General features: G+C 41.2%; 3 protein-coding genes across 4 annotated transcripts; 1 reads left to right on the forward strand and 2 right to left on the reverse strand.

Moving 5' to 3' along the window:
- Positions 1 to 923: 923 nt before the first annotated feature.
- On the reverse strand, positions 924 to 9,629 carry fem1c (fem-1 homolog c). The gene is made up of 6 exons (XM_074670669.1): positions 8,283 to 9,629; positions 5,218 to 5,387; positions 4,919 to 5,107; positions 3,029 to 3,540; positions 2,471 to 2,647; positions 924 to 2,379 (listed from the first exon to the last, which is right to left on the reverse strand). Exons 1-6 carry the CDS (start codon positions 8,824 to 8,826, stop codon positions 2,115 to 2,117), a joined length of 1,857 nt encoding a protein of 618 aa, XP_074526770.1. The 5' UTR covers positions 8,827 to 9,629; the 3' UTR covers positions 924 to 2,114.
- A 388-nt stretch (positions 9,630 to 10,017) lies between these two features.
- On the reverse strand, positions 10,018 to 14,151 carry tmed7 (transmembrane p24 trafficking protein 7). Of its 2 annotated transcripts, none has more exons than XM_074671350.1 (4): positions 14,009 to 14,151; positions 13,490 to 13,695; positions 12,376 to 12,621; positions 10,018 to 11,909 (listed from the first exon to the last, which is right to left on the reverse strand). In XM_074671350.1, the coding sequence occupies exons 2-4, from the start codon at positions 13,646 to 13,648 to the stop codon at positions 11,673 to 11,675; spliced, it is 642 nt and encodes a 213-aa protein (XP_074527451.1). In that variant the 5' UTR covers positions 13,649 to 13,695; positions 14,009 to 14,151; the 3' UTR covers positions 10,018 to 11,672. The 2 variants fall into 2 exon arrangements, with proteins under 2 accessions (XP_074527451.1, XP_074527452.1); XM_074671351.1 differs by lacking the exon at positions 14,009 to 14,151 and adding an exon at positions 13,784 to 13,995.
- Positions 14,152 to 15,108: 957 nt separating this feature from the next.
- On the forward strand, positions 15,109 to 23,314 carry LOC141790551 (RNA-binding protein MEX3B-like). The gene is made up of 5 exons (XM_074670509.1): positions 15,109 to 15,910; positions 17,073 to 17,311; positions 17,513 to 17,558; positions 18,596 to 19,341; positions 19,640 to 23,314. The coding sequence occupies exons 1-5, from the start codon at positions 15,280 to 15,282 to the stop codon at positions 20,048 to 20,050; spliced, it is 2,073 nt and encodes a 690-aa protein (XP_074526610.1). The 5' UTR covers positions 15,109 to 15,279; the 3' UTR covers positions 20,051 to 23,314.
- The last annotated feature ends 1,193 nt before the right edge of the window (positions 23,315 to 24,507 follow it).

Here is a 24,507-nt window from a genome sequence, read left to right on the forward strand (position 1 = left end):
CAAAGAGCCCAGCTAGTCTGTTCTGGAATTCAACCTTGTAGTGTTTGTAGAAATTTCTCTGCATTTTTTGAACGTTTTAATGTAACATATAATATCCTACTGTAGACTGACTCAACTCAGCTGATACTCTTTTTTTTTTTTTTTTTTTTACCAAGTTACATTACTGATGTGTTGCAAATAAATGTTGTTATCAGGGCTATGTTTCCACAGATGATTATCTACATTACAGACATTTTTCAGCCCTTTACATAAATTTTAAAACATGTCGTCACTAGAATCAAATTCAAAACAGGTGTAAATTTTTCCTTTTTTGTTGTTTTTTAGTTTCAACATGTCATATTTTCTTTGCACTACTTTAAGTTAAATAAAGGTTAAAATGATTTCCAAACTGTCAAAACCTGTTTTCCACACAACACATGGCGTCCCGTGGTTTGAAACTGAAAAGAGAAGACATCTGGACAAGAAGACGAGTGCAACATGGTTTATTGTCAAACTGGTTATTAAGACATGAACTTGATTAATGCCATATCAAATCTTAAACTCCGCTTGTAGTAAAGTGCAGATTCAAATCAAGTTGCCCTGGGAGTCCTCATACATTTTCGATGGTTTTAAACTGTCAGGTTGAACAGACTGCAATATGAAATCCTACAAATTATGAAAAGCCCTTTTTTTCTTGAACCCACACATCTAAAGCTAATGTGCAAACAACGTAACTCACAAAGCTGAACTATTGTGTATGTTGAGGCGTCCTCCCACTCATGTCTCTTCACCTCTCATACAAATGGCTGACAGCTGTATAAATGATCAAATGAAAGGTTTTCTGCAGTGATTAGTTGGTTGATATGCGGCTGCTGCACATGCACAGTGGGCCGATGTTGGTAACTAACCCAGAGTTTTCTGTTTGAGCGTTACGGGTCGGCCATGTTTGAACAATAAGAGGTCACTTATGTGTACAAGCCTGCACACTTCCAGGCTGTGGTAGACAGTTAGTTTGGCTGCTGTAGTTTCTTGTGTGGCAGTCATGTGCGTTATGGAATCTCCATGAGTGCCACGTCACCAAACTCTGATCCTCAGTTGTTTAAGCTAAAAAATAAAAACACTCCGCAAGAAACACTCACTCTTTAACAAATACAAACAAACAATCACTCACTCACTCACTCATCTTTCAGTACAATGGTTCTGCATCCCTGCTCACGTCTTTGAGTCGCGTACAGGGATACTGAGGAAACGGCAGCAATGAGGTAAACACAAAAAACCTATGAGAGATATTGCACAGACGAGTGCCGGCACAGAATACAACAGTCTCTCTTTCCAACAGCCTAACCTGTGCATAGGAAGAATAAAGCACTTATGGTGTTCGCAGACATTTAACCCCTCTCGTAAAGCTTTGTTATACACTTTAAGTGGGAAAGACAAAATGAGTCTTGGCTCCACTTGGCAGATCCAGATTTGCATGAAAATAACTGAATGTATTGTTTAAGTACAAAAAAATGGAGTAACCCAATGATAAATAAGTGAGGGTCCATGACTATTGGCAACAGTGATGGGACGAACCAAAAAAAAAAACCCCAAAAAACTGAAGTCCCAGCGTATGAAGGAACGCCTCAAATGATGCTTTGAGAAGAGAAGCAGGCAAAGCTGAGGCCAGGTTGGAGCCAGCATGGAGTAAAATCTCTCAAGTTTCATTCAATAAATAGCATAGTGGAGTATGCAAAAAATCTATTTTTTATAAAGCAAAATTATGTAAACCCCCGCTTAGTTTATCCAGAGATACAACTGTTTGTCCATGTTGCAGTTTGCTCTTAATACATCTCCTGCAGACTGTGCTGTAACCAGTCAGAGCTGTGGCCCCATGAAAGGGCAAAAACATGTAAACTCATTCCTCTCACCACTCCAGTCATGTTTCAGTTTATTCTCATCGAATGAGGACATTTTTGTTCAAACCAGTCTGAATCTCCAAGTAGTTTGAATATGCAAAACTAACCCACAAAATCTGTCTTTCAGCTCCTCAAACACCTGGTGGGTCAGGTGTTGAACTGCAGCACTCCACAGTTTGTCAGGTCCACTCAATTTCATCACACCTCCCTCCTCTTCTCTCGACTCCTTCACGATCATTATCTGTGGAGTGAAACGAAGGCTTCCAGCTTCTCAGGGATGTTCCCTCTGTAGTCAAGGCTGTGCTTGATGATGGCCCTGGCGGCGAGGCACTGCAGCGTGGTGTGGTTTATGGGCTGAATGACATTCTTGGACAGCTCCTTCTCATCCAGGAGGTCGCAGGCCGTTTGTTGGAAGGCATTGGTGCTGTCAAAGTGAGCCCCGCATGAAATCAGCAAGTTCATGATGTCAGGGTGACCGTTTGTCGCAGCTATATGAAGGGGACTGAGGGGATGGAAAAGATGAAAAAAAGTGTTACAAATGATGTAATCACAGTGTTGAATATCAATCTCATGAGAGCTGAAATCAAACAGACCTGTTGTCATCCTCATCACGACTGTTCACATTCGCCCCACACTCCAGAAGAATGGAGGTCACTGTGAGGGAGGGGAACTTGCAGACAGGGTAGCGGCCCACACAGGTGGTGTTGCGGTCAACTGCCAGGTGAAGTGGGCTGTAGCCATTTTTACCACATGGCTGTAGCTTCAGGAATCTAAAGAGAGACGTCAAGGCTTCAGTCAAGAAATAGCCACAAGGTGACAAACAACATACATCAAGTACAGGACGAAGTCAGCCTGACCATGAGATACTCAGGTCTAATGGAAAATATGTGGCAGAGATGAAATGCTTTTCAGTCAGACTGACGCTCTGCTTTTTGCCAAAAGAAGGGGGAGTAAAATTGCTTACAACCTGACTGGCAGAGCGTGAAAAAGACATTTTCAGAAATGAGGTCAGAGAAAAGAACTGCCACAAAAGACATCCATTTCCCTTTAAACTACCAGATTAGAGATGCCTCTTTACATTATTAGATGACTGAGGCATTCTCACATTAAGACAACACTGCTGCCAATTCTCGTAATTTAAAGACACCCACCTATAGATGGTTTCCTTCTTGAAGTGGTCCTGCTCTGCAGTACACTGCACTTTCTCTAAAAGACAGATAAGGTGCAGGATGATTGACAGGGCCTTGCTGAGCTGGGCAGGGTCAGGAGGCATGGGTCCGTTTTGTTTGACTGCCCGCTCAATCTCCAAAACACTCTTGGTCAGGATTCCCATCAAGTCCTCAAATGACACCGATGTCCCAAGGAGCCCCTTGGCCCTGTCCTGAAGCATGAAGGAGAAAAGCTCGGCGAATGACAGCAGGCTGGAGGCCGTCATGGGGCTGAGAGGGTCCAGGTTACTCTGCTGCATGTCTAACGCATACTTCCACAGGTTGATACAGCGCTCAAAGTTCCCAGAGTCAGCGTAGACAGCACCTCGGTATCGGATGTAGTAAGACGTGTCTGGGTGTTGGGGGCCGAGGATTCTCTCACGAATGAGCAGTGCCTGCATGCGCATCTCATCGGGGTCAGATATCAACCCGTCCAGCTCCTCACTGTTTGTTACCTGCAGAGGGGATTACAAGGTCGAAACACGGCCATGTGAAACATGGGGTCAGCCTTTTAGAAACAACTTGTTTCATCGTATTACGCTTGAATGCTGCAGCATCATGGCATTAAACTATTTTGCAGCACTGCTTGTTCCTTGTGTATCAAAGATATTTTTGTTGCCTTTTCCTACTCGCATTGTCCTGTGTTCCCCTTCTTTAAAACTAGGGATGTTCAATACCACTTTTTTGCAGACAGACACCAGTACGAGTACTCCCTCTTGAGTACTCACAGATACTAAGTACCAGAGGTGTCCCAGTCCGATATTAATATCGGATATCGGTCCGATATCAGCAAAAAAACAAATATCGGTATCGTATCGGAATGCATCTAAAATCTCTGATATAAGCACTCCGATATAAGCAGTCCATTCCAGACTCCGCTTCTGCTGTTTTTATTTGATTTATTTAGGTTATTTTGGGGGTTTTCTAATTTATTCTTTATTTCATTCAATTACTAGTTTAATGTTACAATTTCTGTTACCCGTTGGTTAATAATAGATGGGTCAGTTTTTCCTCATACCTACTGTTGCTGACTACTGTTCTTTGTTTGAATAAAATCACTGAATCAAGCCTTTTCTAACATGACAGACATACTACAAAATAAGTAATAAAAGTATGCATATTTAATGCTGATATCGTATTGGATTAATATCGGTATCGGCCAATACTCTATGCTGCAGTATTGGTATCGTATCGGAAGTGAAAATGTAATATCGGGACATCCCTACTAAGTACAAATACTAGTACTTTTGATACACAAAATTTAAATCAACAGTGACAGATCATTTTGATCAAAGACAGCACAGTCACTCTGAAATTAAGTCCAAAACAAAACACAAACAGCTTCTCTGAGTTTTACCTTTTTTTTAAATAAACGTCAACAGTTTAACTATTAACTGTCCCTGGTTCATTCATGTTGTCTGAACAGGACCTGACGCACATTTACAGTGGTGCTAAAGCACAGCAAGTAGCTGCAACCACTGACGAGGAGGACTTGCTCGACGTAAGGTTTTCTTGCCTTGAGAATCAGCTGCTAGTATCGGCAGTGTTCATGAATACCGATACCTTAAGAAAAGGCTGGTATCAGCCCAATACCTATACCTGGTATCGGTACTTGCCCATCCCTATTCAAAACAAGTAGAAAAATGTCCCATTTGTCTCCGTTTACTCGAGACTGAAAGGTTATTTTCATTGTTTTTCTGCACAGCACAACACAAAAGGTTTCCCCTCTACCTTTTTTTTTATTATTAAAAGTCTGCAGCAACATTATTGTAAGGGCAATTAATACTGCACACTTTGATGATGCTAGGTAAAAAACACAAGACATGTCCTCACCTCTCTGGCGTAGTCATATGCCATGATCAGCTGTTTGGGTTCTGGTTTGTGGACGATGTTGTTACTCTCCAAGTACCTAAGGTCCATGGCTCTCTTCCAGTACTTCAAAGCACCAAGCAGATCTCTCTTCTTGTCGACAAAAGTTGCTCCCAAAAGCTCCAGAGCGTCAATCCGTTCCGTGTGACTTGTCTGTAGAGGAATGTCATTGTTTAACATTTATTAAACTCAAACATTCAGCAAGTTCATAAAGATTTTAGCTGTTGACTTAAAAGAGTCTTTGCAGGCACGCGCTACATTACCTGATGATGTGATGTCAGTTCATCCACAATATTAGTGTGTCCTGTGACGCTGGCAGAAAGCAAGGGAGTCATGCCGTAGCCATCCTGCTCCATTGATGCTCCAAACTGTAGTAACATCCGCATGATCTCCAGGCTGCCCGACTCTGCACAGTCATGAAGGGCTGTGTTTCCTGGGAACAGAGGCGATGAGATACTGATAAAGGTTTCTAATACGAAAAAGACAGGTCACCACAGAATAATTGACATGGAATTTAGAGGCAAGTGTGTTCATTGAACACAATAAAAAACTTTGATTAAAACAAAAAATGAATCCATGTGCACTTTTACAGATAAGAAGCACCTAAAAAATGAGAGCTTGCATCTGTGTTTCCAAAGAAAGAGCTAATTGCAGCCTTTACCTCTGCTACACACACACTGGGAATTCCCAGCTGAACCACAGATTCTTGACAAAGCAGAAAAGCTTTTCATGCTTCAAATTTGCTAATTACTTCTTATGCTGTGTCTAAGTGAACTTTTAATCAGAAACATTGGCCACATATTCAGTTTTCTTTGTAGATAAAGACCTGAAAATGCTTCGCATCAGCTGATACCAAGATTATTGCAAGAAGAAGCTGTCATCAAGTCATCGAGATCGACTCTCCCTTCCACGCAGTGATTACCACTTCAGGTTGGGCCTTGTCATGCCAACAGTAGGTGTATGTTATTCTAAACGCAGCTTGTTTAGTAGAAAATAGAAGCATGTGCTGTGGTCACACTGTGCATGTGTGTTGTTACAACTCTGCCCAGTAATATCCCATCTCTAGGCACTATGTAATGTACGGTAATAGTCCTTTGTTCTTTTGCTCACACGTGGTGACTGTGTTGGATCATAGGTGAGAGTATTAGGACAGAAAATGTGCCAGAAACAGATTTTTGTTCTTATTTTGCTGACTGAAAAAATGGCAAATTTCAGCTTCTGTACAAGTTGTCGTGAGGATCTGGACTGTGTACCCAGTTTCCTCTGTATAAACTAAACAAACTGCATACAGAATATCAGATGCTATGTTCCTAAAGCAGGATCCTTTTGTAGTGGACACATTTTTAGCCCACTCATATTATTTTGTGTTTTTCGTGTCGAGCTGGGAAATCTTCTGCATCGAGAGAGCGCCGCAGAAATCATTTTAAGAACAAGGTGTGATGACAAGTAGCTAAAGAATTTCAAGATTCATTGTAAGAAATGAAGGAAAATGTTTGAAAGTAAAATACCACACAGGTCTATGCATATCTTCCTTATCCCTGTCTCCCAAAATAGGTCACTCAAACCTGGGAATCCAGGTCAATCCTGAACAAAAACATTACAAAAAAAGCTGCCAAAGCTGGTACTTCCTGGGGATAAACTTGTAGTCATGGTCCTGTGGGAGCACTTCCTGGTCTGCTAGATTAAAAAGAAGCCTACAGAGATCCAAGTAGATGCAGACAAATAAATCAATTCAACTTCCACACATAGCCTCCAGACAGGACGCTAAAGCAAATCCATATTCAAGTAGACACACAAACAGAACTAGTCCCGTATTAGATTTTACAGTTTCTGCCCAAACTCTTTTTGGGTTTCTTTTTCTTCCAACCCTTTGAAAAGAGGAATTGAGGGCAGTAGTGCCGCAGCTTTTGCCCTACTTTATGAGAGATGGGTAAAGCAGGGTAGGTCAACATCGAAAGAGGGAAGGCAACTAATTCAAAGTTCTAATATTAACTTCTGTCTGATTCAAAGTCACACCATCACACCTAAAAACCAGCTTCTACAGACACAATAAGCTGATCTAGAAACTTCAGGAATCGTTTCAAATGCCAGGGATTAGTCCTAATACTCATTATGTGCCTCAAAACACAGCTTAGACTACCTTAAACCCAGACCAGGAGGGCACCTTACTGAGAGGTGTTCTGCTGAAGACAGAAAATAAAGCAACAAGTGGTTGTTTCTAAAAAAAAAAAAAGAGCAGAGCAAAGCTTTATTTTCCACTAAATCTTACTGCTCTGCTCCATCAACACAACATCCATTGTTTTTGGATATTTGCCGCTTCATATCTAATATTAAACATCTACTCCTTCCTGTTGGTTCAGCTGTTATGGGAAAGGCGTCACTTTGAAGAATGGGCTAGCAAGAATACTTTCCACTTCATTCAACACGTTTGATGTGGACGGGCTGAATTTCAGGCACATTCAGGCTTTGTGGACAACAGAACACCTGCTTTCTGCTTGTTCGCTGCCAGGAGAGCTGAATGTCATAACTTCCGTAGTATGTATTGTGAAGCAGGGGTTTCTTTTCCTACAAAGTGTCGAAGACTAATAAAGAATATAGACGGTTTACTGATTAAGGAAAAGACCAGTGAGGCCCAAACAAGTCTGATGTGATCATTCATGAGGATTCCCGGGGACACCATATTAAGGTTTATGGACAATGATCACAACACTCTGAACAAAAACAGAGTTTTATGAGGAGAAAGATATGACAGTTGGATTATAGCATCATTTCTATACATCACAGTATAGGCATTGATACCTGTGTTCATAAAAATGTCTTCCCTCCCTACAAAGAAACATTCCTTGGCCTCTTGGAGCATCTGAATACAGGATATTACTCTAGATCTTTCCTTTAAAGCAGTCCTGTAGTATGCCATTTCATATAAGACGGTAACCAAAAAAACATCAACAGATGGGAACTGTTTTGTGTATTTTTAAAATACCATTTAAGGAGAACGAGATCTGACACACCCACAGGCTCAGTCTGCTTGACGTAGACATCATTGCTTTCCACCGTGGAACCAGATGTTCATGTTATTCTGTTGAGTCATGTAAGGTTGATACATGCCAAAGCTGTATGGTGTCTACTCCTGTTCAGGCAAATATGGTGATCTCAATGGGATGAATGATGATTTCATATGTTTCTACCTAATTCGCTTCACTTGGTTTAGTAGAAAATGTTTCTTTCACCCACTGGTAAAACGGAATCTTACTGGGTTGTCTTATCTTAGGGTCATAAATGATAAGGTCATTCATGTAAGTGAACTAAAACTGTGCCACCAACTCACCTTTGACACTTTTCCTGTTTACATCTGCTCCCTTCTCCAGCAGGTACTGCGCTATGTCCTTGTGTCCCTTGTAGCAGGAGATCATGAGACACGTGTGACCGTGTCTGTTGGCCACTTCCAGGTCAGCTTTGTGCTCCACCAGGTATTTCACAATGTCTAGGTGTCCGTCAAAGCAGGCTGCCCTCAGAGGCGTTGAGTTTGTCAGGGTTGTGCTGTTGACAGAGGCTCCGTGGCCCAGCAGTGACTGGACCACCTTCAGGTGACCCGCAGCCGAGGCCGCCCATAGAGGGGGGGCTCCCTCGATGGTCTCCCCGTCAAAGTTCACCGACCCCCCGACCTCAACAGGAGCACTGCAGCATTCCAGCAGATACTCCACCAGCTCTAGGTGTCCGTACCGGGAGGCCATAAGGAGCGGGGTAGCACCGTTTGTCTTTTCACCCATCAACTTGGTCACCTCATGCCCATCTTTGTTCTCCAACAGTTTTTGAAGCAGACGGAGCTTCCCATCCCTGGCTGCGTTAAAAACAGCTGTCTTTAAATCCATGGTTGAGAGTTGGTTGGATTAAAAGTCGTTTATGTACGTGAAACAGCCTTTGAAGATGTCTCGATGTGAAACTCGGGACCCTTTGTTTACTACTAGCTCCGAGTTTCTAGCTAGCGGTGAACCAACGTTCGCTGACGTTTTAGTCAGATACCCCCAGCAGCTCCTCGCCCTTTAGACGTAAGTTAATTAAAAAACGAATCACCACCATATGATATGTATCACGAACTCTATTAACAAGTGAGACGTTTGAGGCGACCCTTGGTCCAGTAATACATTTGTGACCGAGTTAGCAAGGTGGCTAATCAACTTCCTAGATAAATTGGCTAACCAACTAGCTCCGTGTGGCTGACACACTTTCCGCCTCTTTAGTGAGAGAACAACCGATACACATCCACCGACATTTCCTCGCCCTCGCGAAAACCTCCTTTGTAAGTACTGCTTCCTGTGATTGTCATCGTTTTACACCACACATCGGACAAGTTCTTTATATTTGCTCTCGAAGGGGCCGAGTTAAAATAATCCACCCCCACCCGTAACGTTGTACTGCTGCTAGCTTAGCCTGGGTAGACGACGTTTGTTCCGTTCCGCCAAACAAACGGGGGTATCCCCACGATCCGAGTCCCTTTTCCTCCACACGACTGCCGTTACATCCAAAGCAACGAGAAGTGATCGTTCATAGAGCCACTCAGCAAGCTGGCACGACAATAATCTCAGAAGAGGGGAAGGTAAACAGGGACGTTTATCCACCCACGGCTCAACCGGATGATCACGACTCAGTTACTGTCAAATCGCATAGTCAACGCAGTCTTTTTTCTTTACTGAACCAAGTGATTGACGTGTGGATTGTCCAATCACGGAGCTGGGAAGCTGTGACGTAGCCAATTATAAACGACAAAGAGATGGCTGCTTTTTAAGATGTTCGGATCTATTAGGAGCATGGCCAAGAAACTAGAAGCCCAGGAAGTAAAATGAGTTGTATATAATTTATATTTATGTGCATGATGCAGGAAATCAGTGTTACTCATATATATGACTGTGTTTGTATGTGTGTGTGTATGGATGCAGAGCTATCTGTGGTTGCCTTGACTATATCACTCCCCACAGGATGAAAGCAGCATTACCAGGGATGTTTCCAAAGGCGAAGAACTATTTAAAAAATGTGTTACTAATTATAAAAAATAAAGGTATGCGTAATTTTAACAGACAGTTTATTAAGCCATCCCAATAACTTAACATGTTCCCAGAATGCCCCAGCACCGGCTTTGTCAAAACATGACCTATCAGTGCACTAAATGTAAGTGCACTATTTACAAAAACTGCCAGCTAGCAAAACAGTGAAAAAAACAAGACATTGAGTCAAGCACAATTACACAAGGCTAAGTCAAAAACTGTTTTCAGGAGGCTTGTTTTTATATTATGTGTTTTACCTTGCTTGTTTCTAGGTTGGTGTGGTTAGGTGTAGGTGCCTGTCTGATGACAAAGATTACATTTCAGTTTCTGACTGTTCTTACAAAGCTTTCGTGTTGAAACTTGCACAATTAAGTTTCTTTGTTGAAACTTCTTATTGGATAAGATTATGATTAAATAACAGATGATATGGCAATTAATCAAATAAGACCATACTAATCATCAAATCTGTCATATTCTTTGACTGTCTATTTTGGACTTTGCTTGACTGAGCAGGAAACTTTCATATTACGACTACAACTCAAGGTTTCCAGAATTATCTTATATTGAAGCATTACTTTGCGAAACATAAATTTTACAACAGTGTTATTTAAAACCAAAAGGACAACATCAGCCCACCAGAAAATACAATGTTACACTTCAAACAGCAAAGGCAGAACAAGGTCTGATATTGCTAATGAAGCAATAAAAGACATACTTTCATAACAGGTTGGTGCACAAATCATTGCTGGTATTGCCACTGATCACATAAAATGTATCACTTTTAAAATACCAAAACATTACAGTTCCTTACTTTGCTAGTTTACCCCACAGAGTCAGAGATAATAAATTAAAGAACTGACTTTGGATCTAAAAATCTGAGGCGATACTTGAGTCCAAATTCAAAAAATCTATTTAAAATCAGTTTTTCATCTCAAGGGAAGGCCATCTGCGTGTTAACTTTTAATTATTCGGCTCAAACCAACTTTTTCTGCAACTTTTAAATCAAAGATGGCTCAAACTATTCAGCATACTTTTCAATAACATCTAAAGTGAGAGAGCTGGTAAAAGAAAACACGTTATCTAGTCTCTCACATAACAGTAATTTTAATGACACAGAAATTAAGAAAATGTTTTTCTAGCCGAATGTAATCTAAAATGGAAAACAAACATTCCCTGCCTGAGTGGTTTTGAACACTTAGTGCTGTACAGATGAAGAAATACACTCTTATCTCTACATTTTGAGCACATTGTGCCTCATATTCAACTCCCTTGGATATACCAGAGCAAGAATAGGCCAATGAATGAACAGATCATGGGTTCAAAAGGACTCAAAATAAAATTAGAACACATTTAGAAATCATTTCATTGAGTGTTTACAGGTGGCTTTTACTTTACAACCAGTTGCTTGAAGTGCCTCCAATGGTAACAAGCAACATAGGCAAACCTTTTTTCAGGTTTCCTGTAACCTTCAAATACAGTTCTAACACATATAATCTCTCTCCAGACTCATTTGCATAAAGTCAGTAAGAATATTAGTGCTTCTGGTGACAGGAGGACTGTAAGACCTGGCAGTTTGATAATTTCAGATCAGCACTGATATTTTGACTCCCTTTATGCACATGATACTTAGTACAGATGGAGGAAGTGATGGATCAGATCCCAGGGTTCAGAAACTGTTACGATCCAACACGTGTTGTGGTGGTCTTCTTGTCAGAGAAGAAGCTTCTCAGCAGGACCACCTGACTGATGCTGACCACCAGAAGGATTATCGCTTCTCCAATGGACCAGAAAGCAACTCGAGTGTTGAGGTCCTCCGCACGGCTGCGCCCCTGGGCCTCACGAAGGCGGAAGTGTGTCTGATAGTCAATAACAGATTTGAGGGCCTCGTGGATAGACACACATGCTGATTCCATCTAGAAATGGTAAAATAATTTATTAGGGTCAATATAAAACATTAAACTGTGAACAGAAGTGAATGATTGGAAATCGTAAAGAGGCCAAATTTAAATCAAATAGTCATGCTCTATGGACCAAACTCAAGAAAAAAAGATATTGTCCGTTGTCTTTTGGGCTTTTTGGTTCCCAGCTTTTAAGATTTGAACCAATCAAAAACTAGACAGTGGGTATGGCATTATATGCTGCTGTTTGTGAAGATAAGTCGATCAAGTTCAAATAAAGACAAAAAAAAACTTTTTAACATGGTTATCTTGAAATTGCATTGAGGACTCAAATTTTTCTGGTACTTATTCCAGGAGAAATACCAAAACAACACAAAACAGACAACAACCTTATTGAATGTTTTGATGAAATAACTTGTATAAACTATAGGTGCAACAACTACCTTGGTATAAGAGCTAAATAGCAGGAGTTTTTGCTCACCTGGGTGAGAGCAGTGACTCTGTTCTCATTGGGGAAGAGTGGAGGGTCATCGCCAACCTGGAAATCAAAGTAAACGGTCTTGTGTGTGAAGGTCGAGAACTCGTTGCTGAAGCAGAACTTGTATGTGCCATTTTTGGCTGCTGTAAAAGTGAAGCTGTCATATTGCTTCTTCATCTCCTTGTACAGCGTGGTGCCTTCAGGGTCTTCCAAACGACAGTCCACATCATAATGGCCACCAGTCACCACCTGGAAAACATAATAAATAAATAATCAAAAATCGACTTCTATTCAGTATCAGTGTAACTAAGAATTTCTGACTTAACATTTCTATTCCCAGTTATAACACTTGATGTATCCAGTAGTGCTGACTAGAACACACTAGCAGACAGAGCACCCCTCTCCTTTTGTGATATAAAAATATGTTATATAGGAATGAAAAGTATGACTATGAACTTAAGCTCAGCCCAGCAACAAAGTGATAGTGATGCTTGTATTCAAACTTAAATCAAGAATGATTTAATCACAGATACAGGCAAACATACAAGGCTCACAAGTCAGTTTAAAGATGTGAGTTTGTCAGCCTTGTGGGGGATGTTTGACAAATGGAATAGATTCTTGAAAAAACACAACACTTAATATGTGCTGGCGTATCACTGAAGAACAATGGATATCTTAAAAACAATGACGGATCCCAATAACTTGAACTCATATTGTTTTACAAGGTTATAAAATTATAAAATTATGCATATTGAAAAACAAATCCAATTTACTTGAGCATCATTGGGACTTAGTTTATGTCAAGCATTAGAATTTAGCTTGTGCAAACAAAATCTGTTTGGTCTAGCAAGCAACACTTCAGACTCTATCACTTAAAAAAAACATATAGTTTGAAGATATGCTGATGGTGACAGTGGGGAAATCTAGAATTTTATTAGATAAGGTTTGCCAGTATTCCCAGTCATACAAAAGTGACATGAATCCCATTCTGTTCTTGGTTCATTTAAATTGTAGCTTGTGACTGTTTATGTTGTGCTAATCTAGGCTCTGTTAATCTACTGAGAACTGAACCATTAGAATCACACCGCGAAGCTTTGTGTCACGAAGACGCTCTTACCTGAAACTCAAGTGTACACTTGGTGCCCATTATGATGTCTTCGTAGAAACATTGTTTTGCGTTGTCTGGCAGCTCAAACGTTAGCTCTGAGCCCAGTACCCACCCACAGAGCAACTGGGCCCACAGCACCTTCAACAACACCCGAACAGATCCGTACATCCTGATTTCCAGTGACCAAGCTTCAAACAACAAACCTGTACGTGGACCTGTCGAAACACACATCATAACATCAAACGCAGTACTCTGCTTAGGTGAGCAAAAAAAAGAAACACCTGGAAATCGGACAAAGCATACCCGGACATTAGTATTAACGTCAGTTATTAGCTTATGCTAACACTCTAGCTGGCCGGCCTTTCCATTTTAAAAACATAACCGCTTAGGGTTATTTTAGATATGTCTTTGAGCCCTAAATCCATGAAAAATTAATGAACTTTGATTATCCGAGTTTTGGTGAATTCAAACAATAATATATAGCAAACTATTATTTTATCTCAGTCAGCATTAGCTAGCATTTCTTACCTCGATACGCTCACCCGGATGCAACTTATGCTACGTAACCTGTTACAAGCGTCTCGCAGAATTGGCTGTCATCTGTATAAAGCCCGCCCCCAATTCTCATCAGTTGGTCCAAAGGAAAAATGGGCGCGGTTATGTGAACACTGCATCTTCCGTCTGCAGTACTCTCCAACGTGGCTTCAGTTCATCGCATCTTGGTTGAAATTAACATTGCGCCTTAAATACATTTTTTGAAGCAGTGGTTATGGTACCATTGATGTGTTTATGAGGCAGGCTTATTTAAAACGCTTGTGATACAATGAGGGTGGCATAAATACAAAGTTGTAAATGGTTTCAGTTGTAATTTAGGTAGACTCTAACACAAACTCTAAAATAAAACAAACTCAACACAAATACTGCAAAACCTTTTTTATTCAATTTATTTCAAATGCTAGGCATTTTAAGTAAAACTCATCGTGTCTTTACCATAAAGTACCGACTATCTGTGTATTATTGATTGAACTACTTTATTATGGTTGACTTATAGTGAAGTATTCTTTGGTTGATGAAAACTGGCATACAAACACACACAAAAAAGGAAAAAGACCAGAAATAATTGTGCAGGATTGTTGAATTCGTCTAAGGGATAAAGGACATCTGATCAGATGTCCTTTGTCCATGACATCCTTAAGACATTTCATGGGATCTTTTTTTTTTTAGCATTTGAGTTTGACAAACTTTTGTGGGATTGTGCATATTTACTTGCCAGACACAAGTAAATGTATAAATTCTAATTGTTCCTCACTAGGAATCAGATAGGGCTCGTGTTTATTGCTCTGTTATTAAGCCTTGCCAGCCAGCTCCCATGAACCAGGTTAAGTAAAAATACACATTACCAACATGTAACATATAAAGTTTTCTGGACACAGAGTCAGACAGACCATGTATGATAAGACCACGAATGATTCAGGGTTTGCAGGAAGAAAAACCTCGCAGGGCCATTTCAATTGTATTACTGCAGTGGTGGACTCAGTTCTCCTACGTGCTGCGCTCTGAGTGCGTCCACTTGATAGCTGTGAATACACGTCTGACCCAAAATCAAGCTATCGCGTGAGTCTGTTGTACGAGATTACAGGGTGGGGAGGGCTGCATGGAGAGCTGGAGAGACAAAACAAAAGCCACACATTTTAACCAACAGGCGCTGGTCGCTTTTTACTTTTTGACAAACCAAAGCCAACTTGATTCTTAATTCGTACCTGTTACCATTCAACAGCAATATTTTGAAAGTTTTTATTATGCCCAGTAGCACGTCTTTGCTGGAGGCCGAAGAGGGAGAGTCCGAGGTCCCACCGCCGCTAGTGCACGCTTTCGCCGGTATGGGCCTTGAGGAGCCCCACGGTACCCAGAGCCAGACCCCCGAACAACCAGACGAAAACCTCTCATTTCATCACCACCAACAGCTCCCCATTGTCTCTCATTTCAACCTTCTGGGGACCGTCCTGGACCTGAAGCCCCTGCCCCTGCATCGGCCGCCCTCGGGAGATGAAGTGAACATAGCGGCAGCGCCCGAGGATGGAGAGCTAGACGCTGTAGCCACTGCCGATTCCGGTTGCAAAGCTGGTTCATTTCTAGCGCAGGCCCACCGCCCCCAACATCTACCATCGGGGCCGGGTAGCTCTATGTTAACACACGGGATGGAACCACAGCACGTTGAAACGGTCTTATTGTACAACGGAGACGAGCGGGATGATACCGGAGTCGGCGGCAGCGCCCTGCCACCGGCTAGCATGCTGCCGCCTGGCGTGTACGGGGAACCGGGCTTTGAGGCCGAACCTTCGCTGTTGGCACGGCGAAAGAGTGTCAACACGACAGAGTGTGTGGCGGTGCCGAGCTCCGAACATGTCGCAGAGATCGTGGGCAGGCAGGGTGAGTCGGTGTTGTCTTGAGGGCTGTTTTGGGTAGAACAATAAAGCTAGCTGATGCTAAGCTGCTAATGAGAGTTGTAACGAAACTTGGTGGGAAGATATTTTAGGATGCGTTTAAGTTATTAAAAACATTATATTCTGAATTGAAAGTCGTGGTTTTGAATGCAAGAAAGTCATTAAAACTCGTAATTCTAGGAAATAGCACAAGAAACACAGAGTAGCAGAATATATTGAATTAATTTCTAAATTTTCCTCAACTCAGTTGTAACGTCAATGACCCGACCGTACTAAAAGCATTGGATTCAAGCACGCGCTTTCTACACGAGCGCTTCCTCCTGTTTCATTTTTTTATTTAAATCATTTTTGTGTTTCTCTAGGTGCTTATAAAACGAAGAACTAAATCTTACCAGTTAAAGAATCTCCTGCTACAACCGTCAATGTTAGCTTTGAACCAATTAGCTTAGCACTTGTAAGTGGGTCATCATCACCCTCGCCCAACATTCTCAAAAAAGTTCATATCATCAGTTTTCTCAATCAGTAGATCCCCAATATATTATCGTTATGGCAACATGTTCGTGTAAACGCTGTAAATTTGTCTGAGCTTGCTGACAGTGAGCTTGTGTCGAGCTGAAGCTGGCTGGTCTTTGTCTCTGAGGAGACCATGGAGAGCGGTGTGCTAGTCTCCATTGCTTTGCCACATCAGCTGTGGGTTATAGTTAGCTCTGTGACATAACGAAGACATTTGGGTCCCGTGGAAAATGACTGGCTTTTCTAAGTTGTCAAACGCATTCATCTGGTAGTTTAATACAAACTTTACGCAGGTCAATGGTTGGCTTTGGGAGTGTTGTTATGTCGTATATGAGAGCAGTTGGGGGAGGGTGCACAGACTGCAGTGTTGACAACAACAGGAAATGGCTCTGGTAATGATGCTGGACTCAAACCACAGCTAAAGGGAATATTTAATTTATAAGCTATGCAACTTTAAATGACATTAGGTACTAGAGACTGAAGCTGTATGTACCGGGATCTTTTATTAGGTCAAAATGGATATTTAAGTGTCTGACTTTGTAATGCATAGTTGGATTTTTTATTCTATTATTTCAATTGATACAATAAATGTCTAATTGCTTTGTCTTGCTTCTCTTAACTCATCCATCTGACAGGCTGTAAGATCAAGGCACTGAGAGCCAAGACCAATACTTACATCAAGACACCAGTGAGAGGGGAGCAGCCTGTCTTTGTTGTGACTGGGAGAAAAGAAGATGTGGCCATGGCAAAGAGGGAGATCCTCTCTGCAGCTGAGCATTTCTCCCTAATCAGAGCCTCTCGGAACAAGACTGGCCCTCTGTCTGCTGTGACAGGTCCTGGGACCCCTGCGCTTCCTGGACAGACAACCATTCAGGTCAGTAAGCACGTGATTATGAGTCAGTGTGTTTAAGATATAACACACACATTCTGGTGCTGTGAATCACACGCAGAAATGTTTTTCTTTAAATATTGTAATCGTTTTCTATGCAAGGACATCTGTTGTAGAATAAATAAATTATAGGTGTTGGTCTTTTTAAATGTAGTTGCCTAATTATGTGTACATTGAATCCTGCAGGTGCGGGTACCATATCGTGTTGTCGGGCTGGTTGTTGGTCCCAAAGGTAGGCCTAAGTTTTTCCAATATAAAGATGAAGACATTTTTTACTCTTTTGATCAAAGTGATAGTTTGTCTTGACCACATAATTGTTATTGTTTTTACTTTAAATCTGTTTTGTTTTGGTTTTTGCATGCACTTAAAATTCAGACTTCTTTTGGGTTTGAGAAAGCGTGTTCATGTTTTCTGCTCCACTCCAGCAGGTTTTACTTCGCACACTGTGTCTTTAACCCCTTGCCCTATTGACATTACCACCTTAGTGTCAGAGAGCCCTGGGGTTGATTTGTAAATTGAAATGCAGTGCTTCTCAGCTATGTGCCACTAGGCTCGAGTAAGAAGAGTAAAATTCATGAAGACAGATAACTGAAGGAAAACTGGGGTGTGGAAAATTTAAGCAAAGTGCAAATCTGTTTCTATGCTTTATTTTTTTCTCAATGAAACTGATAACCAAATTCCAAAAGTGGACAAAATCTCACTTTTCTAATGCTTATGTGGTATTGACATTCAAAATGGTTCCCACACTAGACTGAAACGCACACAGCCTGCTGGTTGAGTGGTGTATGCTTTAGCCAGATGAGTCACCAAGACAACCTGCAAATCATTTCTATAATTACTGCACAGCTGTGTTCAATCTATTTTCAATGTTGGGGGGAAAAAACCTGAGTGCAATTACTGAAAACATCATCGTTAATATGACAGAACAGCTTTTTCAAAGATTGTTGCTTTGGCTAATTTTTCACATTTTCACAGTGAGGTCAGTATTCTCTACATGTCCTTCCACCCTTTTGTTCTATAATGTGGTAACATAAAGTGCCATTTACGCCCCCTGTAGCCATTAATTTCATCGTGACTGAGTATTTGTTTTCCTTCTTTTGCTCATCTCATGATTAAACTCAGATGCTTATTTCTAACACACACATTTCTTGTGTGGCTCTAAATGTTAAGCTAGTAGCTATGTTAAGTGTGGCCCCTTGCGAGCATTTTTTTCTATTAAGCTAGATGAGATATTAAAACAAGAGGTCTTTCTCTGGTCATGTCTTTCAGGTGCAACGATCAAGCGTATTCAGCAGCAGACCCACACCTACATTGTGACACCGAGTCGGGACAAAGAGCCGGTGTTTGAGGTCACTGGGATGCCTGAGAATGTGGACCGAGCAAGGGATGAGATAGAGGCACACATCGCCCTCCGCACAGGAACCTGTGGGGGCATCGAGGCTCCTGGTGTGGACAACAATGACTTTCAATTCAATGGGACTGACGTCAGCTTTGAGACCTCTGCTACCCTAGCTGGGTTGGGTGAGGCAGGATGGCTCCATGCCGGTGCATCATCACCAGGTGGGGCTGGTGGTGGTCTGCTACCACAATCATTGAGCATCAATGGTACTCCACGAATCAATAGCAATATCAACAGTAGTGTCAGAATGTCTTCCACCTACCGCAACGACAGCTCCAGTTCTCTGGGCAGTGGCTCCAGCTCAGCTGATTCCTTCTATGGCAGTGGGAATGCTAACCGAATGGCTGATTTTAGCCCAACTTGTCCGTTTAATGCCAATGCTAACAACAACAACAACAACAACAGTAATGGCAGTGCCAGTTTCTGGTTTGGCGAGAGCCTCCTTCCTGTGGGGTCTGAGGAGCTCATCAGCCTGGGGGCTGGAAGCTCCTCCTCAGGATTTGACCCATTAACCATCTCCACTGCCCAGGTGTCACAACCAGCTACACAGCCACAGATCTGGAGCCCTTTTGTGGACCAACAGCCCCTCCAGGCCTTTGATGCACGCCAGTCACAGGTAGGAGACATGGTCAATGTGTCTAAGTGTTAACTTTTGCCTCTTCAAATCTAGATGGTGCCTTGGGTCACAGAAACTACAAAATAAAAAATGATGAAGACAAATTAATATCATTTACAGTATAATGTGTGTGCATATTAAACATGTAAGTCTACTTGTAAGTGCCCCTGTATTGACAACAGTCACAACACATCACTCAGCATAAATAAATAGCCCATCGCTTCTATAAGGACACAAAGAACCTCTTTGTGTTTAATAATGAGAGAAATCTAAAGACTCTTTTCCTCACTGTCTCTAGACCAGTCAGCCTGGGACGCCCCGGCTCTCTCCAACCTTTTCTGGAACAGAAGCTTTGGAGCACCCTCAGGCGCAGCGTGTTCACCGGGGGGCTTTTGGCTTGGCAGGGACCCTCGACGCCCACAGGTTCCCTTCCTACAGCTCAGCTTTCTCCTCTTCCAGTGAAAGCACCGCCTCCTCTTCCTCCCCTCCTGAATCCTCCCTCTCTTATCGACCGGGGCTTGGATCAGTAGGACGAGCACAGGAAGTGTGTATCCACTGTATGGATAACCAGGTGGTCGCCGCCCTGGTTCCCTGTGGCCACAACCTTTTCTGTTTTGATTGTGCCACTCACATATGCCAGGGTCCAGATGCTGTTTGCCCTGTGTGTCTGTCCCCAGTCACACAGGCCATTCAGCTCCGCAACATGTGAGTTTAATCCATTTAACTTCAACGGCTGATGTGGGATCAGCCACCCAAACACTTCCAACTCATGAATTGTATAGGGTATTTACAAAACTGAACCCATATCATTGTCTCAGTGTTTCCTTGCCTGAGGTTTGTCTGAGCAGATGAGGAAGAATAAGTGAATAAGGAATGATATGCGTTAAAGGGCATGGGTTGGGTTCCCCAGCCGGTTTACGTGCCTGTTATTGTGAAGTCTTCTTCCTTGATTGGTTGATCAATGCGAGGGTTAGAAACCTTCTGTGTAGCATTTGGGGGGAGGGGGAAGGTGGGTTGGATATAAATATATTTTTGCTCATCTTTATTAATGATCTACATTTTACTTCTCCCCAAACATCTAGTTTTTGCCTACCTATATTTTAAGAAAAATGTAGATGTACTTTGAATTTTATTGGATACATAATGTTGGCTTTTATGTCAGTTATTTTATGTTTGCATCTCAAAGTTTCTATCCATTTTTTATTTTTTTTCTTTTGCTGCTAGATTTGGTTTTAATGTTAAGATATGGCCCTCCCTTTGCCTTTTAGAAATCTTGCTTACAGAAACTTTGAAGAAGAGAAGAACATGTTTACAGACAGTGAGCCCCTTCTCAGTTTCAATGAAAAGTATTCTCCGTGTTATGGATTTCAATGCCTCCCTCACTAAATTGGATAAAACTTCATAATATGACAAATTATCTGGTTGATTTATCCAAGACAATTTGCTTAAACACTAAGAGGCTAGTTAAGTGCATTTTGGCTTAATTTCAACAGGATCTGATGGTTACCTGTCTCAGATCATAAATCAGAAAACTGTATCACTGATACAAGCAGCATTTTGATACAGCTGCAAACAAATCCTCAGAGAGCCAAACCGTTAAGTTGTGACACTCAAGTGGCGGTGCCTCTTTGCCTGCAGTCTTTTCTCCGCATAACATAGTATAACCGCTCTTTTGCAGAGTACCAGGATGTTTCACTAGTTCAGTATTGCCATGTTGCTTTTCATTTCTACTTAAATTAAGTGTTTACGGTAAACTTGTGCCTAATTCTGTTCGGAGTAAACAAAAAACTAGTTCTGCTGGCTTGACTTAGCTTTGTCTTAAAACAAACTTGTGGCCTTCATGAAAGCCTATAATTAAGTGACAGCTCTATCTACAAATCCAGAATTAAGCCCTAAAGAACACAAAGTGACAGACTGACGTCTTAATGTATTTGTTGAGGATCGATCTTTTAAATACATCTAGGTGGATCAAAGGTGATTTCACAGGGATTTCCTCTTTTGCTTCCATTTTTGTTTAAGCCTTTTGCAAGTATTAACCACCTTTTTTCTTATTAGCATCAAACACCTCCACTAAGTTTATTCCAAATTTTTTCGCTCTCTTTTTTTTTTGCCTTTCCACTTATTTTATATCTTAGTAATATATAACTGTTGGGGAAACCATTTGCTGGTTTCCAGATAGAGAGATATGCACAGCTACATTTGGTAACATTCCTCCCCCCTTGTGTTGCAGACACTTTAGTAGAAGGTAGGGCTAATTAAAAGTTTCACCTCAACCTGGGAGCCAGATGAGCTGAAATCCATACTATGAAAGACAGCTGTAACCTGGAACAAAAAGCCGTACTGTACAAACGGCCTGCTGACATACAAACATCTCAACAGTATCCTTCATTTCACTTGAATGTTCTTTGTACTGCTCCACCCTGTGGCCATCATAGCGAAGCCATTTTTTGTCTCTGTTGGGAAGCAGGGAACAGAATAACTCCATTATTTAATCCCATGTCTTGTCTACGAGGCCTATGCAAAAATGCTCTCACTCTGTTTACTACTCCATGAAGCACTAGATAGACGAAGCTCCTCTGGTATTAATTTCAGAGTTCAAACAGTATCAGTCTTAAACTTGTGACAGATATATTCCTTCTGCTTTTTCCCCTATTTTTATTGCCTGCTTGATACATTAATAAGAAGTTTCCATGGTACACACTTTGCTTTTCACCATCTGAACTTGCTTCATCCTCAACTTTCTTCATCTTATCACATACACGACTACACAAGACTGCGAAACCTAAAGATTTGATTTTTCTTCCCTTGTCTGTTTCTCTACCTGGAAATGTAAGAAAAGGGTACAATTTGGTGGAAATCATCTCAAAACGTAAGCTTTAAACACCAGTGTCTCTGGACTTTGTTTGGCAGGATTAAATGAGTTGACAGGACATTTCAAAGGGGAAAGCAGCTGATATGATTTCAGCTTGGATTGTGCCGACACTACACAAGGTCATACTGTTTCTTTACTGCATGGACGTCGAATCCCGGTCCCTCCAGCATTCCAGCTGTAAACAGTATTTGGGAGGTTTTCCATCGCTTCGCTCCGTTTCCTACATTTTGAGTTTTCTTGAGGAAATGGAACCAAACAAGTCTCAGAAGTGCAAAAAAAACCCACACACCTGCTTTTGCCCTTTCTGGTCTTCTCTCCGTCCTTTTTATTTGACTCCTCTGCTCAAAGACGGTCAATCTCTTAGCTCTTCTCTAAGGAAATGCAATACGCTGTCGGCCCTCACTTTATCGACATGGATCTATAGACATTTTTGTGTATGTATTATTACTGTTAATGACTGAATATACAGAACTTATTTTTATTTTGTTACATTTCATATATATACATAAATATATATCTATATTAAAATGTTTACAATAAGATTTCTATTTTTTTTTTTTACTTTACTCTGAGTGAATGAAGAGTTGGACACCCAGAAATGTTGCAGGAGGAAGTCAGTGCTATCTGCTTGTAGTCTAGTTATTAGTTTACAGTATTGATGATAATAGTATTGATAGCTGCCATTTAACTTAGTGGAAAATGGAATGTGCATCACGAGCATGTCTTCATAATGTAACGCCAATGTAAAATGTCACACTGCAACTGTACAAAGGCCAAGGATTCAAGCTGCCTGTCATGTCTGTACGCCACCAAATTAAGAACGGTATACTGTAAAATGTATCTTAGATTATCTATATAAATTCATATATTGTTAAGCTGTACCAACAGTTAAAAGTATTTGCTAATTTTACTACAGTTTTGTTATGTATATGTAGGGGGAGTCTTATGGCATATAAATTCTTCAAATTGAGTCAGGAGTTTAAAAGCAGACTATATTTTATAACGGCCTTTTAAGTTATTGCGGCCAAAGCACTGATGATATATATTTGCTGTAAAGAGAATTTAAGAGTTTTATTTTTCTGATATTAAAGTTACTTAATAAAGACGGTTTCATTTAAAGCCATGTTCTGACTGCTGTGATTCATTGATGCTAACAAGTCATTTAACTGTGCCTACTCATTTGTCTTTTGGAATCCTACACACTGTACTCTACACAGTAGCAGCAGCAGGGGGCAGTTAAAAGAAGCTGCAAACAAAATAACTTGTCTTCGAATTGTGAATGTGCCAAAATGAAAGACGCATTTCTTATGCATGTGGTATGAATTTGATGCTGCCTCCATCCTGTATGTCGTAGAGACAGAGCTCTACTTTTAATTGCGGTTCTCTGGATGCATTTGTTGCCACATGATTCCCCTTTGGCCAACACCTCTTAAACAGTTAGGCTTGGTTTCGTTGGCGTAAAGTCAGATAAGGCCCTGCACTCATTGAATTCCACCTCTGACTTTCAAAATTCCTAATCTTTCACATCTCTGAGGCTGGCACAAAGAAGAGCTTGTGATGATGAGTGCTTACATCATATATCAGCGTTTCTATTTCTAAACCTCGCTGCCGAAATCCACACTTCAGGCCCACTTTGGCATAAAGACATCAACACAATGCTGTGCCTATTCTCCTTGGAAAATAAATCTATGAATGTGGGTAGTCCACATGTTAATTTGCAGTGTCTGATTGTAGCATTTGAATCATTTAACTTCTGATTAAGCCTCAGTGGGTTGAATTGATGTTATAACATCAAACATGTAGGATGTGCGGTTTAAACAATGAAATGATCCTGGGATAGAAGCTGAATGAAGGACAGCTAAGCAGCCTGCACATCTGTGAATGTCACGGTAAGTCAACTCAAACTTGCTTTTTATGTCATGGTTGACATAATTTATACCAAGTTTGTAGGTGGTGGAGCTATGCTGTAAGAGAGCTTTTTAACAGCAGACATTTTGACATTTCACTGTATGAAAGACACAGCATTAGCTGGAAGCTGTGACAGTGTGCCAAGATCCTCAGTACTAAGAGCAACTTAGTGAAGGCGCTTAATGCATTTCACCCATCAAAAACATCACCTACACCTGTACTTATTCCAACATGAGGTGAAAGATGACACATCAGTGAGTTCTGACTTGGTAATTTGATTTAATAAGAAGAACTCATTGAGTGCTATGAGTTTTTGGGAACATGCTTTGGTGGGCTTGAGCGGCAGAGCTGAGTATGTGGGTTGCACCGTGAAAAATTTGTCAAAT

Source organism: Halichoeres trimaculatus, unplaced genomic scaffold (genome assembly GCF_033239565.1).
Source record: "Halichoeres trimaculatus isolate MK-OKI-2021-1 unplaced genomic scaffold, fHalTri1.1 fHalTri1_scaffold_5, whole genome shotgun sequence".
Lineage (NCBI taxonomy): Eukaryota > Metazoa > Chordata > Actinopteri > Labriformes > Labridae > Halichoeres > Halichoeres trimaculatus.